This window comes from Culex quinquefasciatus, chromosome 2 (genome assembly GCF_015732765.1).
Source record: "Culex quinquefasciatus strain JHB chromosome 2, VPISU_Cqui_1.0_pri_paternal, whole genome shotgun sequence".
In the NCBI taxonomy this organism is placed as follows: domain Eukaryota; kingdom Metazoa; phylum Arthropoda; class Insecta; order Diptera; family Culicidae; genus Culex; species Culex quinquefasciatus.
The window spans coordinates 118,014,213-118,031,416 of NC_051862.1; the positions used below are offsets into that span (position 1 = coordinate 118,014,213).

General features: G+C 39.6%; 1 protein-coding gene across 3 annotated transcripts in view; it reads right to left on the bottom strand.

Annotated features, from left to right (window-relative positions):
• LOC6041325 (protein outspread) overlaps nucleotides 1-17,204 on the bottom strand; it is a 302,805-nt gene that overhangs the window by 36,398 nt on the left and 249,203 nt on the right. For 2 of the 3 annotated variants that reach the window (XM_038254899.1, XM_038254901.1), the window contains exon 7: nucleotides 5,200-5,322. The exons of the other annotated variant lie outside the window; for it this stretch is intronic. In XM_038254899.1, coding sequence (XP_038110827.1) covers nucleotides 5,200-5,322 — 123 coding nt within the window. The remainder of the gene's footprint in view (nucleotides 1-5,199; nucleotides 5,323-17,204) is intronic. 3 annotated transcript variants of the gene reach the window in all.

Consider the following 17,204-nt stretch of genomic DNA (forward strand, 5'->3'; position numbering starts at 1 on the left):
TGGATCCGGACATAGTTTTCATACATTCAAGTGAGATCCGGCTTCAAAAAAGTACATCAATATCTTTTAAGGGGCCATATAAGTACATCAATATCTTTTAAGGGGCCATATCTCGAGACAGGGTTGCCAGATCTTCAATGTTTTAGACTCGTTGGAAAGGTATTTTGATAAACTAACCAACGTCGGGTCGGATAGTGGAGCCGGACATAGTTTACATACATTTAAGTGAGATCCGGCTTCAAAAAAGTACATCAATATCACTTAAGGGGACATATCTCCAGACAGGGTTGCCAGATCTTCAATGTTTTGGATTCGTTGGAAAGGTCTTTTGATAACCTTACCAACGATGGGTCCGATGATGGACCCGGACATAGTTTACATACATTTAAGTGAGATCCGGCTTCAAAAAAGTATATCAATATCACTTAAGTGGCCATATCTCCAGAAAGGGTTGCCAGATCTTCAATGTTTTGGACTCGTTGGAAAGGTCTTTTGATAACCTAAACAACGATGGGTCGGATGATGGACCCGGACATAGTTTACATACAGTTAAGTGAGATCCAAATATATGTGAAAACACATTTTTATACATAACTTTTGAACTACTTATCGAAACTTCAATCTGTATAAAACTCGATCTATGGGACCCTAAACCAAGTCGAATGCAACAAGTTCGGGTCAAATCGGTTCAGCCAGTGCCGAGAAACATGAGCTAGTTTGTTGGTCACATACATACATACACACACACATACACACACACATACACAGTCGAGTCGAGTCGATATGTATACATGAAGGTGGGTCTACGACGTTTTTATACGAAGTTCATTTTTAGAGCAGGATTATAGCCTTACCTCAGTGAGGAAGGCAAAAGTAATACACTATTTCTATAAAATTAAAGCTTCAGAAGATACTTTGGAACATTTTCTATCACCTGGAACTAAAATCTCGGAATTCATTCAGAATTTTGCACACATGGATCTAGTAAATAATTGAAATCAGGGAGCAGCACTACACTGAAATAAAAAAAATAGTATCAAATTCCTTTATTCTAGGAATTTTGCCTCTTTTCCTTATTTAGTAATCGGGGTTTTTGGATTACTTAATAAGCAAAGGAGCCAAAATTCCTAGAATTTAGGAATTTGGTACTTTTTTTTTCAGTGTAGAGGTACCCCGATTTGGAACACTTACCACATGTATCTAGAGTTCTATTTGAAAAGGCTCTATTTCTATAGGGAATCCCATAGCATCAAGGACTCTAGATAAAAACAAAACAATCAAAAGTTGTTATTTTTTGTGTATGTACCGAAATTAATTAACTGATCCAAGAGTCTCAGAGTTCATGTGAAGTTTGTATGGAACTTTTAGAAATTTACTATGGAACATCGTACTATTCATATCTTATGAGGGAAAAAATCAGTAAACCAGCCAAATGAATGCATTCACAAGATTTCTATAGGTAATAATCTGGGGAACATTGTTGTAAAACAGGACAAGCAAGAATCATAGGACGATTTTTGACGCATGATTTTTTTTATCAAGATTTTGGTGTCTTGATTTTATAAAACAGTAAAGACTCGTTAACCGGTTGTCCTCGAAAAAAAAAATGAACCCAAATTTGATAAGGTCGCAGAAATATTTGAAGTTAAATGATTCCAAAGTTCCTAAAAAAAACTTTGGATTTCAATCTTCGGATAATGGAAGTTTCGAATAATCAAAGCTTCGGATAATCGAGTCTGGAGTGTAAATGACATTTGCTACATAATTAGAGCGAGTCCACGATCAAAGCATACCTCACCATTCTGTCTGAAATATTCAGGAATTGTTTGTACATATAAAACCAGCATCTGGTAAAAATATGAGCACTCATGAGCAAAGGTCAATGGGAAGTGGGGCAAATCGGGACACAAAGTTTGAAGGTTCAAAAACGTCAAAAATCTTAAAAAGGCTGTAGCTTAGGCAAAATTCAATTTAATTTCAAAATTCAAAATGCATTGAAGGACTTAAAAAATGCAACAAAATGTAGGGTGAAGCATCCCAATTGATTAATTCTAAAGGGAGTAATTGGCATTTTAGTGAAAAAATAACACAATATTCAAACTCAAATAAAAAAGTGTTCTGTCCAGATATCAACTCGATTCGACCTGCTGCTTCTAGGGGACATCTGGGACTACCATCTGAGACTGAGAACGCTTTGGGTAAGGCAGTTTAACATCGTCTGTTGTGTGCTATCTTATGACAACGACCATTTAGTACATCTCGAGAAAATCGATTTTTAAAGTTTGATGGTAAATAATTTCAAAACTATAAATGATGGAGTCAAAGTTTTTGAAGCAATCGGTTCGTATACTATCACTAAACAAACGCTCCAAGGTTCAACTAATTTGGTTACACCAAATTATGTGAACACATATCTGAAAAGCACGTGTCACAAGAGTGTTTTGAAAGTGAAATTGTACTACGTGCAGGGTTACCAGGTCAAAATCTAAAAAAATCTGGCCAAGTATCGTCCAAAAATCTGAAAAAAATCTGGCAGACTAAGATCTATCAATTCTTAATGGTGAAGGGGAGGGAAGATATTAAATAATTCAATTTTGTTGTAGGATTTAAGTGGTTTAACTGATTTTATGGCCTCAGAAATGTTGAATTTACATTCTTTTAAAGAAAAACACATTATATTTTTTGTTATTTTCAATTAAATTCGCTCAAAAAGTTATCAAAATAGGCATAAAGTGAAAAATCTGGCAAAATCTGTCAATATCTGGCACAGAGAAGGATGAATCTTTATTCTGGCAGATACTTGAAAAATCTGGCATTCCCAGATTTTTCTGGCAACCTGGCAACCCTGACTACGTGTCACAAGTGTGCCCAGAATTCCAATACAAACTATAATAGGCTTAAATCAATAGTTTAATCGACTTAATCACTATATTTTCAAGTACAAAAAAAATTGCTTTAAAAAAAGTATCAACACAAATTCAACTTCAACAACATGTTTGACGTGTCACGAGAGTTCACGATCATTTTGATGATACAATGGTTTATGTCACAAGTGTGTTTTGCGATATCCGGGAAACGGAAGCGAATTTCCAAAATCGGAGTAAAGCTGTTTGTTTGTAAAGTATAGCAAAACGTCATCATTAACTCATGTTCGACCAAAATGGTGGTTGTCACAAGATAACACACAACAGACGACATATTAAATTGACACTTTTTCTATTAGTGATTTTTGGCAGTAAATTTTTTGCTGGGGGGACCCCTTAGATCGATTTTTTTTTGGGTAATAATTTTATCATATTCGTGTTCCTGAGACAATTTTACAATAGAAACATGCATGAAAATGATCATTTTCATACATTTTAACGCTAAGACTTCCATAATTGTCATGATTTTTCGTTCAAAGATATAAATTTTGCGTCGCTTTCAATATTTTGACAAAATTCCTTCAACAAGTTGTTTAGAATAGTGCCCTACACATGCTGATTCCTTTTGGTAACGATTATCCCATTCCTTGTAAAGTTATGGAAATCGTCATTAATCAATGATTGCCAACTAGGACGTCAATGACTGTGCTACAAAATTATATAAATTTTGAAGCACAATTGATTTCGATCAAAAATTCCTTCAGTGGCTACAAGATGGCAACAACCGGCACATGCTGATTCCTTTTGGTACTGAAATTCGTTAAATTGAATTTAATACAGATTATTTTATAGTGATGATCAAATTTCTTCCAAAATGATCAACGGCTTCACCTTAACCCTTTAAAAAATCAAAGTAAAAAAATAAAATAAGAACCTTTTTTTCCGGTTCCATCTAGTATCCTTAGAAATGAACTTGATTCCAATAAATGTGATTCACGGATTTGTTTTAGCTTTATTTTTTAAAGGGTTATAATGGATGAAAATAAACATTTTTATGCATGTTTCTTTTGTGAAATTGTCTCAGGAACACGGATATGATAAAACTATCACCAAAAAATTTGATCTAAGGGGTCCCCCGAGTAATAATTTACAACCAAAAAAATCACTAAATTTAATATGCAGTTTGCCTTACCTAAAGCGTTCTTAGTCTCAGATGGTAGTCAAAGGTGTCCTCTACAAGCTGCAGGTCGAATTGAGTAGATATCTGGATGGAACACTTTTTTATTTTAGTTTGAAAATTGTGCTATTTTTTCACTAAAATGCTAATTACTTCCTTTAGATTTAACCAATTGGGATGCTTCTCGCTGCATTTTGTTGCATTTTAAGCCCTTTCAGATGCATTTTGAATTTTGAACTTTTAGAGCCTTTTAAAGATTTTTGACGTTTTTGAACCTTCAAACTTGGTGTCCCGATTTGCCCCACTTCCCGTTGACCTTGAGTGCTCATATTTTGGCAAGATGCTAGGTTTATATGTACAAACAACCCCTGAAAATTGCAGGTAGATTGGTGAGGTCCAAAAGGGGCTTGTTCGTGGACTCGCTCTTAACTAATAATGGTCAACAACTGAACACTTGTAGCACCAACGGGGTCAAAACTTACGCGAAGCACCAAGGGGGTCAAACAAGTTGGAAATGCAACTTTATTCGGCTGTATCTCGGCGAAAACTCAACCTATTAGGATTATTCTTATTGCATTCGATCGGGAAGGATGTCAAGAATCACATACAACAAGGTAGATCCAAAACAGATGCGTCTAAGTAACAATCAAAAAGGCATTGGACTTTTTTTCCAGGTGTTCAAAGAGCCGGTGAAGTTGCATTTCCAACTTTTTTGTCCCCGTTGGGGCTTCAAGTGTTAAACAACAGTTGAAATAACCTGGCATAAAACTCGATCCACTGCACTTGTATGGGCAAAGCTTACAGCTAACATTTTTCAGATAGTTTTTAATACTCTCTTGAAACAAAAACCACGAAGCAAAGACCATTCATAACGACTAGAACTGCTCAAACGAATGACGTGTTGGAGGGGCTTTGAGCAAACAAGTCTTAATCTTCTGTAGTGGAGATGCAGGAGGGTGAGGTCGCCAAGTACCGGCAGATCATGACAAATTTAATTTGATGTTATCGTGATAAAAGAGCAAAGAACAAAAAAAACGTGAAGTACAACCGAGGGAAGGTGCTTTTGGATTACCAGTTGATGGATCTTACGTCGGCCGGCCGGAAAGAGCCAACAACAAGCCGCTACAACAACTTAACGAGTGACGGAACGGCACTTACCTGAGTCGGTTGCATCCAGTGACGCGCGGTTGCGATTCCTGAAGCGTGTTTGAGCTTTGCTTTCGGGATGCAATTTGTCTCTGGTGGGTGGCGATTTGGACGAGACGGGCTGGTCACTGTACACTGTACACGCGGAAGGAGGGTGTGTGTGGTGGGTTGGTTTTTTTTTCAGTGCATTCGTGTGGTTTTTGTTGTTGTAAAGATGGTGCGACGTTGGTGGTTGAGTGCATGAAAAAAAAAACAAAATTGAGGGGTTTTATTAGTGGTGCTTTCCCAATTTTATACAGTAATTTTGTAAGGACATAGAAACATCCGGCCTTTTAATTTTCTGTTAAATGAATATCACAATTCATACCTTCAGATAGGGTTGACATTTACTGTCACTTAACTGTCTATAATTTTAAAAAAACGGCATCTATCCACTTTCGACAAAATTTAGATTTTTGTTCCAGGTGGTAAAAGATGTTCAAATGCACCTTCCAAAACTTGAATTCCACTAAAATATGCGGATACCAAATGGCGAATATCCCATTTCCCACTGAAAATGCCTTGGCGAAGATTTGGTGACGAACAAAAAAATGCGTTTTTTCTCGGAATACTTGAAATGTCATAAAAGCTGAGTCTTCAATAATGAGCAGTTGACAGGTTATAAATATTGATAGGGTTGTCAAATCCTCGACTTTTTGAGCCCATCAAAAAGGTTAAATACATCAAAAGTAAGCACAGAAACATGTAGATATTTGCCAATTTCTCATCTCATCAAGACTCTAAATAACATATTTTGCCAAAAAAGTTTTTTGAAAATTTATATATTGGTTAAAGTTAGAACATTCTATTTGAATGTACTCGCAACAATCCGAAGTACTTCAAAAATTTAAAAAAGGTAAAACTAAAAACCAAAAATGTGACATTTCCCATTTACTAAATTCAAAAAAAAGGTCACTGACGCAATGGGAGCTTTCCCCTACATTTCAAACTCCCACAAATAAAAATCGCTTTAACGTAGTGTTGATTGAAAAATTGCTGCAAGTTTTTGCCCCAAGCCTGTATTATTAAACAATTATTAAAAAAAGCTTTATCGACAAATCGTCAAATTAATTTCTCTCAACATTGTTGCACCACAGTCTGAAATTACGCGGCATTGCCACAGGCCGATTCAAGAATCATTTTTCAACAGACCTATCGAATGGTTTTCTCCCCCGTGGCCGCGGCGACGGAAGTGCTCAAAGGTGCTCCGGGGGATTATTCGTCCCGAGCTTATGCGAGAGTCCGGGCTACGAGGAAGAAGATTACCACAGCCAAAGTGAATCCTGCTGAAGATTGCATTTCTCAATTTGCTTCTGCCATACAAAGACACACCAGCAGCGGTGCAGAGGAAATTTGCTGAACACGCAAACCCGGCCAGGCCACATTCAGCTTCAACCTCCAACGGGGAGGGCCCAGGATTGAACATGAAAAATACCATCACTAAATTATAGACTTCATCTCCAATTGTGGCGTGAAACATTGTATGCTAATAACTGGCTAAATAAACCAACAACAATAATCGTCATCACGCACACACACACAGGGTAGAGTTCTTGGCCGTACGGAAATTTGTTCATCGCGACCAAGTCTCTGACCGGTTTGCCGAAGTTAAGGTTCGCAACATTGTCTCGTGCCCGGGTCATTCTGGCTAGTGCCATCCATTCTGATGGCCCCCTTGGATTCCGGATCAAGTCCCCGGGCCCGCGCATGCCAAAGAGGAAACGAAGAAAATCAAGACCAATAGCAGTCCCCGTGAACCTGTGTGATTGTGTGTGTGTATGTGTTGTATCAGATAACGCTCATTAATCAATTGTATGATAATTGTGCTGTCTCTGTGTGTGAGCGCGTGCGCGCCCGGCAAAAGACGTGTGATCAAGTTGCTTTGTTATGCTGCGCTACTTCGGCAGTTTGTTGTTGGGTTCGTGTCCCCTTCGATCGCACTATCAGTGCAAGTCCGGAAAATAGGGATGGTCATTTGGATGTAACAAAATGACACTTTTTTGCGGGCATTTCAGGGGATTATCCCCTAGGTGTACTGAGTCAGAATCCCAAATATGAGCCCAATTGGTTGCGACAGGACCTGGCGCTCCGGCTTTAAAGTTTAAATGGGATTTAACCCGTAAAATCGGTGCGTTTTGGTTTTTGCCATTTTTAAGTCCTTCGACGATTTTTGGATTTTTCAAAAACATCATGAGCTTATAGTTTGTGTTCCAGGGTACAACTTTGCCGAAGACTGCGAAGAGATTTGACCGCTCTGAAAAATGGTACAGAATTTACAAAATCTTTACTCTTGTTTTTTCTGATAATGTAAAACATGTTCTGGCAACACTCGCTTTTGAGGCGCGCTTTCGGCAAACTATGCAACGCATGCTACGGGGCGTCGCGACAGGTCGGCATGTATTTGTCCAAGCGTCGTGTTGTTGTTTTTGTTGTTGTGATTGTTGAGAACTAAAGTTCTTGTGGAACTGCAAGAAGCTTTCCGGTGACTCTCAGGGTTCTGTTGGATGCCCAGGCAGAACCGATTCTAAACCTTGCTCGAGTGTCAACAAACGCGGCTGTCTTGAAAGCGCTTTATTACGCACGGATGTTGTATGCATTTTGAATATTCCGTATTCCGGAAGATATTTCGAGAGACACGCATTTTAGTGAGAGTTTTCACTCGCTTTGTAATCAATCACGGCTCGATCTCTGCTTCGTGAGCGCACAGGATTTCGCCCCAACGCTAACCACCGCTCCGATCCCGCTCGCCAAGGTTGTTCGTCGTCATCCCGCCCTTATCATCACTGTGCCCGGCACCCACAGCTGCACGGTTCGTGATCGACAAGACACTGTACGCTACAATTTTCGCGGTGCTGATTATGAAGGAATGTCGCTAGCACTGGGTCGCATCAACTGGGAGAGTGTGTTGGATTCTGTCGACGTCGACGCTGCCGTTGATACGTTCTCATCTATAATGCGAGACCACATCGACCAGTTCGTACCCAAGGTCAGGAAGCGTGTCACCTATCACCTTCCGTGGCAAACTCCAGAGCTTCGCAACCTCAAGACACAGAAGAGAGCTGCCTTTAAAGTCTCCTCCAGGTGCGGAACACTCTCTCTTCGAGATTATTACTTGAGCATCAACAGCAGATACCAGCGACTGAGCCGCAGTTGTATGGCAAGCTACCAACGCCGGAAGCAGCGTGAATTAAAGTCCAATCCCAAGAAATTTTGGAAATTCGTTGACGAGAATCGTAAGGAATCTGGACTGCCATCGTCCTTGTACCTGGCCGACGAGGAAGCTGAGAGCACCGAAGATATCTGTAAGCTGTTTGCCAAAAAGTTTGCAAGCGTTTTTTCAAGCGAACCTGTAACCGAAGACGAGGCCCGATCTGCTGCCGACAACGTTCCTCGTTGCGACCGCTCTCTTGCTTCGATAGAAATTGACGAAGACGCCATCTCAGCTGCGGTGACTAAGCTAAAGCACTCCAGCTCACCAGGACCGGACGGGATCCCCTCGACACTGCTGAAACGTTGTTCATCGGTATTACAAGTACCCCTCTTACACCTATTTCGCCTATCCCTCGCATCTGGAAAGTTCCCGTGCGCATGGAAGCAAGCCTTCATGTTCCCTGTCCACAAAAAAGGCGATCGCAGGAACATCGAGAATTACAGAGGTATATCGGCTCTGTGCGCTGCATCGAAGCTGTTCGAGCTGGTGGTGATTGATCCCATTTTCGCTCACTGCCGCCAGGAACTATCAAGCGACCAACATGGATTCATTCCGAAACGTTCCACCGCAACAAATCTACTCTGTTTTACTGAGTTTGTTATTGACAGTTTCGAAAATCGCTCGCAGACTGACGCAGTGTACACAGATCTGTCAGCTGCCTTTGATAAGATCAATCACAACATAGCAATCGCCAAGCTCGAGAAACTTGGATTCCGCGGTAGTTTGTTGACATGGTTTAAGTCATACCTGTCGGGACGCTCGCTGCGGGTGAAAATTGAGGACGCACTATCCGAAAGCTTTGACGCCACATCTGGAATAGGACAAGGCAGCCATCTCGGCCCGCTAGTGTTTTTGTTCTTTTTCAACGATGTCAACATCACCCTCGCAGGACCCCGTCTTGCCTACGCAGACGATCTCAAGCTGTTCGCCAAGGTCGACTGTTTAGACGACGCCAAAGCCTTACAACGTGAACTCGATAAATTCGCTGACTGGTGTGCGGTGAACCACATGGTTCTCAACCCGGAAATGCCAAGTGATTACGTTTAGCCGGAAACACATCCCGATTCCGTTCGACTACCATCTGGGTGACACACTGGTGCAAAGAGTTGATCACATTAAGGATCTTGGTGTCATCCTGGACTCAAAACTGACATTCAAGCAACACATCTCTCTCATCACCGCCAAAGCATCGCGTCAGCTCGGTTTGGTGATCCGCATGACACGCCACTTTACAAACATCCACTGCCTTAAAACTCTTTTTTGCTCCATAGTTCGCTCCCCGCTGGAATACTGTTCCGCGGTCTGGACTTCGCACTACAACAACGCTGTTTACCGGCTCGAGAGTATCCAGAGAAGGTTCGTCCGCTACGCCCTGAGATCACTGCCCTGGAGAAATCCCCAGCAGCTTCCGCCATACGAAGACCGCTGTCAGCTCATGCACCTCGACTCACTTCAGCTGCGTCGTGACCTGGCCCGTGCATTGACTGCCTCAGATGTACTAACTGATAGAATTGACTGCCCCTCTCTTCGCGAAAAGATCAACGTAACAACACCTGCGCGCCAGCTACGCCATACGCCAATCGTGCAGATCCCTTTTCGACGTACAAACTACAGCGCCAATGGAGCTGTAGTCGGACTGAAGCGAGCCTTCAATAAAGTGTCCACTGTTTTTGATGTTAGTTTGTCCCGCGATGTGTTAAAGTCTAAGTTTTTATCAGTGTTGAGACGATTGTATTAGTTGGTAGTTTTAGTATTAGGTTCATTTGGGCAAAAAGTGCCTGTTGAGGAATAAATAAACACAAGAGTTATGGCAATAAAATCGGTCATAAACAAATTGATGTATTGCATTGACAACATTAGTAAACAATATTTTCATACAGCAGACTTCTCTGGCTAGATATTTTGCGAATTCATTAGACACCAATTGCACTATGTTCGAGCATAGGTTCGCTAACATGTCCCCCAGCACCACAACTGGTCGAGACGAAAAAGATCCGGGACCCAGATCCAGATGACAGGACCAGGTGGGTTTAGAACTAAATCCTGCGAGTCACTGCCAAATAGAATACAGGAATGTACGACAGATTAAAAGAGCAGCACCGGTGATTGAATCCTCCGGCACTATCAAAAACATAAGCACAACATCCAAATTTTCTTTCCATGTGTCAAACTTTGACCATTGTACGCTGGATGTTTTCTCGTTGCTATAGTTACGACCCAGTTTACGACGCCTGGCCAAGGATGCGCGCGTTCAAAGAAAGTGTTGCCAATACTAATCAAACAAATTAATGGCAAAAAGTTTTTTTATTTTCAAATCATTGTACAAGCAGTACTAATTATCAAATCTCTTCACAGTCTTCGGCAAAGTTGTGCCCTGAAACTCAAACTATAAGCTCATAAGGTTTTTGAAAAATCCAAAAATTGTTGAAGGACTCAAAAATGGCAATAACCAAAAAGCGCCGATTTTACGGGTTAAACCCATTTAAACTTTAAAGCCGGAGCGCCAGGTCCTGTCGCAACCAATCGGGCTCATATTTGGGATTCTGACTCAGTACACCTAGGGGATCATCCCCTGAAATGCCCACAAAAAGTGTGATTTTGTTACATCCGAATGGTCATGTTAGTCTGCTCCAAAAAACACAGTTGAAAAGTCATCGCATAACATTTTACGATATTATGTTTAAAGTTTACCAACAATAAAAAAAGCTGTAGTTTCATGATAACATAAGCTCTAGTTCAAATAGCGGAAATTCATGTGAAAAAACGTGATTACGACCAATTTTTAGCCTCTCTATTCCAGGGAAATTCAATTAATACTTCCGAGAATTTTGATTGAAATTAAAAAGTAGATTCATTTAATCGATTTTTATGGAAGTACAAATACTTGAATCCGCCGAGGTATGGGTTTCCTTGCATGGATTAAGCTCAAATTTAATATAATGGACCATTGAACTTGTAATTGACACAAAACATCAACGTGAAAAAGTAGGAAATCCCAAGCAAATAAGCACAGCAACCAAAGATTGTCTTCTTATTCAAAAATTGTTAAGGACACAATCCTGTTACAATCTTATTGTAAAAAAGTCAAACTCTTTTGTTAAGATGTTAATATTTTAAAGAAAGATAACTATTAATCAAATTATTCGCTCTACAGCATTGCCTTGGCGTTCTCGATTGCGAGATTCCTACTCGAAACTAGGTGTCCGAAGACTTGATTGTTGAGGCAATTTGCAAACCTCTTTTACACCTTAGGTTCCATCCACCCCGGGATTCGAACAGACGACCTTTGGATTGTTAGTCCAACTGCCTACCAGCGACTCCACCGAGGCAGGACCCAGGGAGACGACTCCTACACCTGGATTGGGCTAACTACCTAACCTGACGAAGGCGTGGTCAGACAAATCTTGTCTCGAAAAATGCCACGGGACCGTCTGGGATCAAACCCAAGCCGACTGGGTGAGAGGAAACCACGCTTACTCCTACACCACGGTTCCCAGCGAGAAAGATAAATAGTAACAAGTTCGTATTTACGATTTGTATGATAAAAGAAACACTTCCAGTTAATTTCAACAATGCAATACAGTGCGAAGTCTCACCAAGCAATGGAAATGAACGTATAATTTTTAATGTAAATCTTCTAAAATTATGGCTATTACGGAAAATTTAGTTTAGTCAGAAAAACTTATTCCTATTTTCGACATCAAGTCTGCGTCAAGAAAATGACCCACTTGAATGGCGTTCGTTTAACTAAGCACTTTTGAGTAAATTCTTGTTTTAGAAGATGTGATTGCAAATATTCGAAAATCTGTATCATTTAAAGGAATTTTCTGATTGGTTTTTTGTCTTCTGCAAAGTTGTAGGTATGTGTGGTCCAATCCCGCTAACCGGTAGCGATATTATGGGAATGTATAATTTGTATCAGACTTTGTATATGTCGAATGCTGATACAACTTATCTCAGTCCCGGATATTAGGTGGTGATAGCCCTCGCACACTGCTTCTAATGACCAGTTTCAGAATGACAGAGCTCCTTGCGGTCCAATTCCGAGGTCGCTGGGCATTGTTCGGTCCCGCCTAAACAAAGAAGCAAGCATCTGAAGTAGGGCGTCCAATTTTCCCGGGTTTCGAAATTCCCGGGAAACGGGAAAAATATTAAAATTAATAATAATTTATTTCTTTTACAAATTTTTTATATAGAAAAGCTTATTTTTTTAATGTCCAAAAACAACAAGAAGTGACGACATTATTTGTGATACCAGTCAATGTAAAATTTTAGATATGTTTTAAATCATGTTTTATGTAAAACATATTTTACATATCATCTTAACATTACTACTACCAACTGGGTTAAATCGGGAGTACAGTATGAATAGGCACAAGAGATTTTAGAGCAATAAATTTGGAAATCAGTTTTTGTTCTTTTCTGTTCCTGTTTTAACCGAAGTCAATCAAAACATTATGCAAAAAATGGCTAAAGTAGCTGTCTTAACTCGATACAATTGTCCTAATTTGCACCAAATGCTGTTGTTTGATAAAAATTTATTTAATATGATATTTTTTAAAACTTCTAATCATAAATTTACGTATATATAACACCCAGTCTTTTGAAAATAAATAAAATTAAATAGAAAATATTTAAAGCGAGGCATTTCGTGGATCTGTCAACTCAATTTTAACAATTTTCCCTTAGAAGCCAAATTAATGCTGATGTATGCCAAATACTTTTAATGCTTTAAAATTCTTATCCTACTCAACTGTTCAGCTATTTCCATAACCAAATCTGAATTTCATGACCAAAATTTGATTTTTTTTTCAATTACCGAAATTCCCGGGACAAATTATGAAAAATCCCGGGATTCGGGAGTTCCCGATTTTGGAAAAATCCCGGGAATTTTGTCCCGGGAATTCCCGGGATGGACGCACTAATCTGAAGGAAACTCGATCTATGTTTAGACTTCCAATCCCGTCAGGCAAATCAGGAATCAGCGCGTATTTAATATGAGAAGATAACACGTCTCAACACTGCGGATCTATTCACTGCTTGAGAGTAACACATCTGATGGTCGACTGCTTAGCGTTCCAGATCACCAATCCAAAGGTGTGAGTTCGAATCCCACCTGATTCATTTTCGTTTTTGTTCATATTAAAATTTCAAATTCATGATTCCAAAATTCAAAGGTACCGACCGGGATTTGATCCCTGCACCTTCTACTTGTGAGGCAGAGGCCGTAACCATTAAACAACGGAGCCGGTATAGTTGTAGGTATTGATAAGGACTATTAAAAAAAAGGGAACACGGAAAATGAAATTGATTTTTTAATGTGTGGACAGAAATGGCAACTTTTGAGCTGTCGCCAAGTTATGATTTCTCGAAAAAAAAAAATTGGAAAAAAATAATTTTACCTGATTAAAAAAAAAGTTGAATCAATTTAAGTAAAATTAAAGTAAAATCTTTATCATAAATTTGCAACCATAAAGTGCTTCACATTTTTTTGATGAAGTGCACCATTTTCGAGATGTAGCCACTTAAACTTTAAATCTAACTGAAAATTTTTAATTATCGATTATTTAAAAAAAGAGTCAATTAGAGATTGGCTAAACCGCTCTTTTTTAGGAATCGCTGTCCATGGGACCCTCATTGAATATGAACCATATGAACCATAATCGTAAACTTGTTAGAATCTTGTTGTTATGGCGGTAGACTCTAAGATCTGTATTCCAGGACACTTTGGCGGATCCAGAACATCCCAAAATTGATCCACATAGGTCATAGTGTTCCCAAAGAGTCCCAGGGACATCACTGAATATAAACCATAATCGGAAACTTGGTAGAATCTTGTTGTTACGGAGGTAAACTCCAAGATCTGTATTCCAGGACACTTTGGAGGACCCAGAACATCCCAAAAGTGATCCACATAGCTCATAGTGTTGCCAAAGGGTCCCAGGGACATCACTGAATATGAACCATAATCGGAAACTTGGTACAATCGTGTTGTTACGGCGGTAGACTCTAAGATCTGTATTCCAGGACACTTTGGCGGATCCAGAACATCCCAAAAGTGATCCACATAGGTCATAGTGTTGCCAAAGGGTCCTTTTGTTGTTGTTTATTGATCTTGGGTCATGCCCGTTCATCCATCGTCCGATGGATATTACTGAATATGAATCATAATCGGAAACTTGGTACAATCGTGTTGTTACGGCGGTAGACTCCAAGATCTGTATTCCAGGACACTTTGGAGGACCCAGAACATCCCAAAAGAGATCCAAATAGCTCATAGTGTTGCCAAAGGGTCCCAGGGACATCACTGAATATGAACCATAATCGGAAACTTGGTAGAATCTTGTTGTTACGGCGGTAGACTCCAAGATCTGTATTACAGGACAATTTGGAGGACCCAGAACGTCCACTAATGAAATGTAACTTTTTTTTTGCCTGTTTCTATTAAGTCATGTAAAAATTTAACTACTGATACCAAAATTTTAGATTAACACAGCTCAGAAAAATTCAGGCCTGAAAGGGTTAAATGTTAACAAACGAAACATCTGTTAAATTCTATGATCTTCTCGAAGAAATATTTAAAAAAATGAAGTGCATTTCCGGTTATTATGGAGAATTGCTCAATATCAGCTTCAGAAATGCTACAGATTGTTCATCTGCGCGTCCTTAAATGCTCTTTACTGAAAAACAATGAAAATTTGATTTGTTTTAGAGAGGAAAACAAAAAAAGTATCGGAGGTTGTGATGACTTTATCACGAAATCGCATAAACTGAAGGCAAGAAATTTTATATAATTTTAATACTGAACTAAAACAGAACATCCCTAGCCTTTTACTGATTCACTGCACCAAGCTGCGCGTTGATGCTATACAAAGTGGTGCAGTTTGTTACTTCGCGGTCGGTGGAGAGCATAAACTATCGCCTGCAAGAAGGAGACGACAACCGGGCGTTCGTAACGATCTCATCTCATCTGAGGGAGCATCATCGAGGCCTTCAAGCGCGAGCTCTCTTCTTTTTCTTCTTCTTCGGCTTTTATTCCATCCTCTCCTCAAGGTGAATAAAAATCCAATCTGAATGGGCCCTGGCAGGAGGGTGAACGAAAAGTAAATTGTTTTAAACAATAGATTATTAAGTGCAGCGCACAATTTATAACACCTCGCGAAGGGCGCACTTTGGGCCATTGTGTCGGATTTGAGACACGTGTGGTTGTGTGTTTTAGGGGATGCAATTTGTGGCGGTAGCGGAGCAGAACAAAATAATGACGTGGAGGCTTTTTTGAGGAAAAGACGTGATTTGAAATTAAAAACACTCTACTTATGTTTGGGAAACATTTCAATGTAATAAAATTAAATCTTTTTTTTAAGAACAGAAAAAAATAAATGAAAGCTTTTTTACTCAAATGTTGTTGACCATGCAGATCGTTACAGCAAATCTCTTAATCAACACTCTCAAAACACTGGCTCATCAGGTGGAAAAACAATCATTTCACGCTACTTACGCCGCTGCACCACAAGCCATGTCTGATTTTTCACTCCACTTCCAAGCTGAACGTTAATTTTCACCCCATCATGTGCCCTGATACCATAAAGAAAATATTGTTGAGGAAGGTTGGTTGCACCAGCTAACCAACTCTTGACGGCGGGGGGGTTACGAAAGCACTCTGCTCAAGTGACAAAATTTCACTTTTTAATTAAATTCATTGTGCGGTAGCAGTTTCATTCATTTCGCCAGCCTGGGAAACCTGAACCCTGCCTCTCCGGTAAAGGAAAAGCGGAAAAGTATACGCGACAAAACGTGTTGGTTTGCCGTTCGTTTGTGGTAGATATCTTTGGAGCTTGGGTCGATCAACTTGAAGTTGTGAAGAGGTGCAACTTAAGCAGAAATCAGCATTATTGACGTGTACGACAATTTATCATGTTATCTGGTTTTCTTCCGCAAGTACACCCAGAACTGGGCATCGGCATACGAGAGAATAAAGAGTAAAATGGTACTGTGTGCGGACTGAGAGGATAAATCCCGAAATTACCGTGAGTACTTTACTCATGGGTTCATCTTCAATAAAAGTTCATCTATCAAAAAAAAAAGAGTACCGGTACCGAGACTCGAACCCAAGACCTTCGGCATATTGAACCGTGCCTTTGCCGTAAGGGCCACCGCGGTTTGGTGACAAAGTGGCGGTCATGTGTTCATATAAGCCACTCAATAGGATGAACTGTTCCAATGAACGAATGAACACGCGAGAGGACTATACTCTCACAAAATAGCATTTTCCTCACGTTTCTTTTCGTGAGAACTATCCTCTCGTTCTTTAACTTTGGGTGTAGTGCGTGTGATGTTTGGTATCAAAATTTGTACATACGGATAAGAAAAAATATTTCAATTTTGATTGCTTGTTATTTATGTTTATTTTATTGTAAAAGATCATTTGCTTTTCTCACTGAGGAAAAGCAATGTATACTTATCTCAGATTCTAAATGTATATTTAACTCAGAATCGAAAACTGATCAAATTTAATGTCTGTAAGTGGTCGAAATGGTGAATCCGTTTTATTATTGATGTAAGCTGGTTTACTATCCAAGTTACTACCATCCAACTAACTACACTGAAAAATATTCTGTTTTCAATTATGAGCAATGTACTTAATTGGTAAATTTATACTTTGAATTGAAATGCTGTCAAAGACTTAGTTTTAGTTTACGTTTTCTGGGAAATTGTACGAGATTTCCGGTGAAAATGTTTACGAGACTGAAAAATCAAGTCCCACATA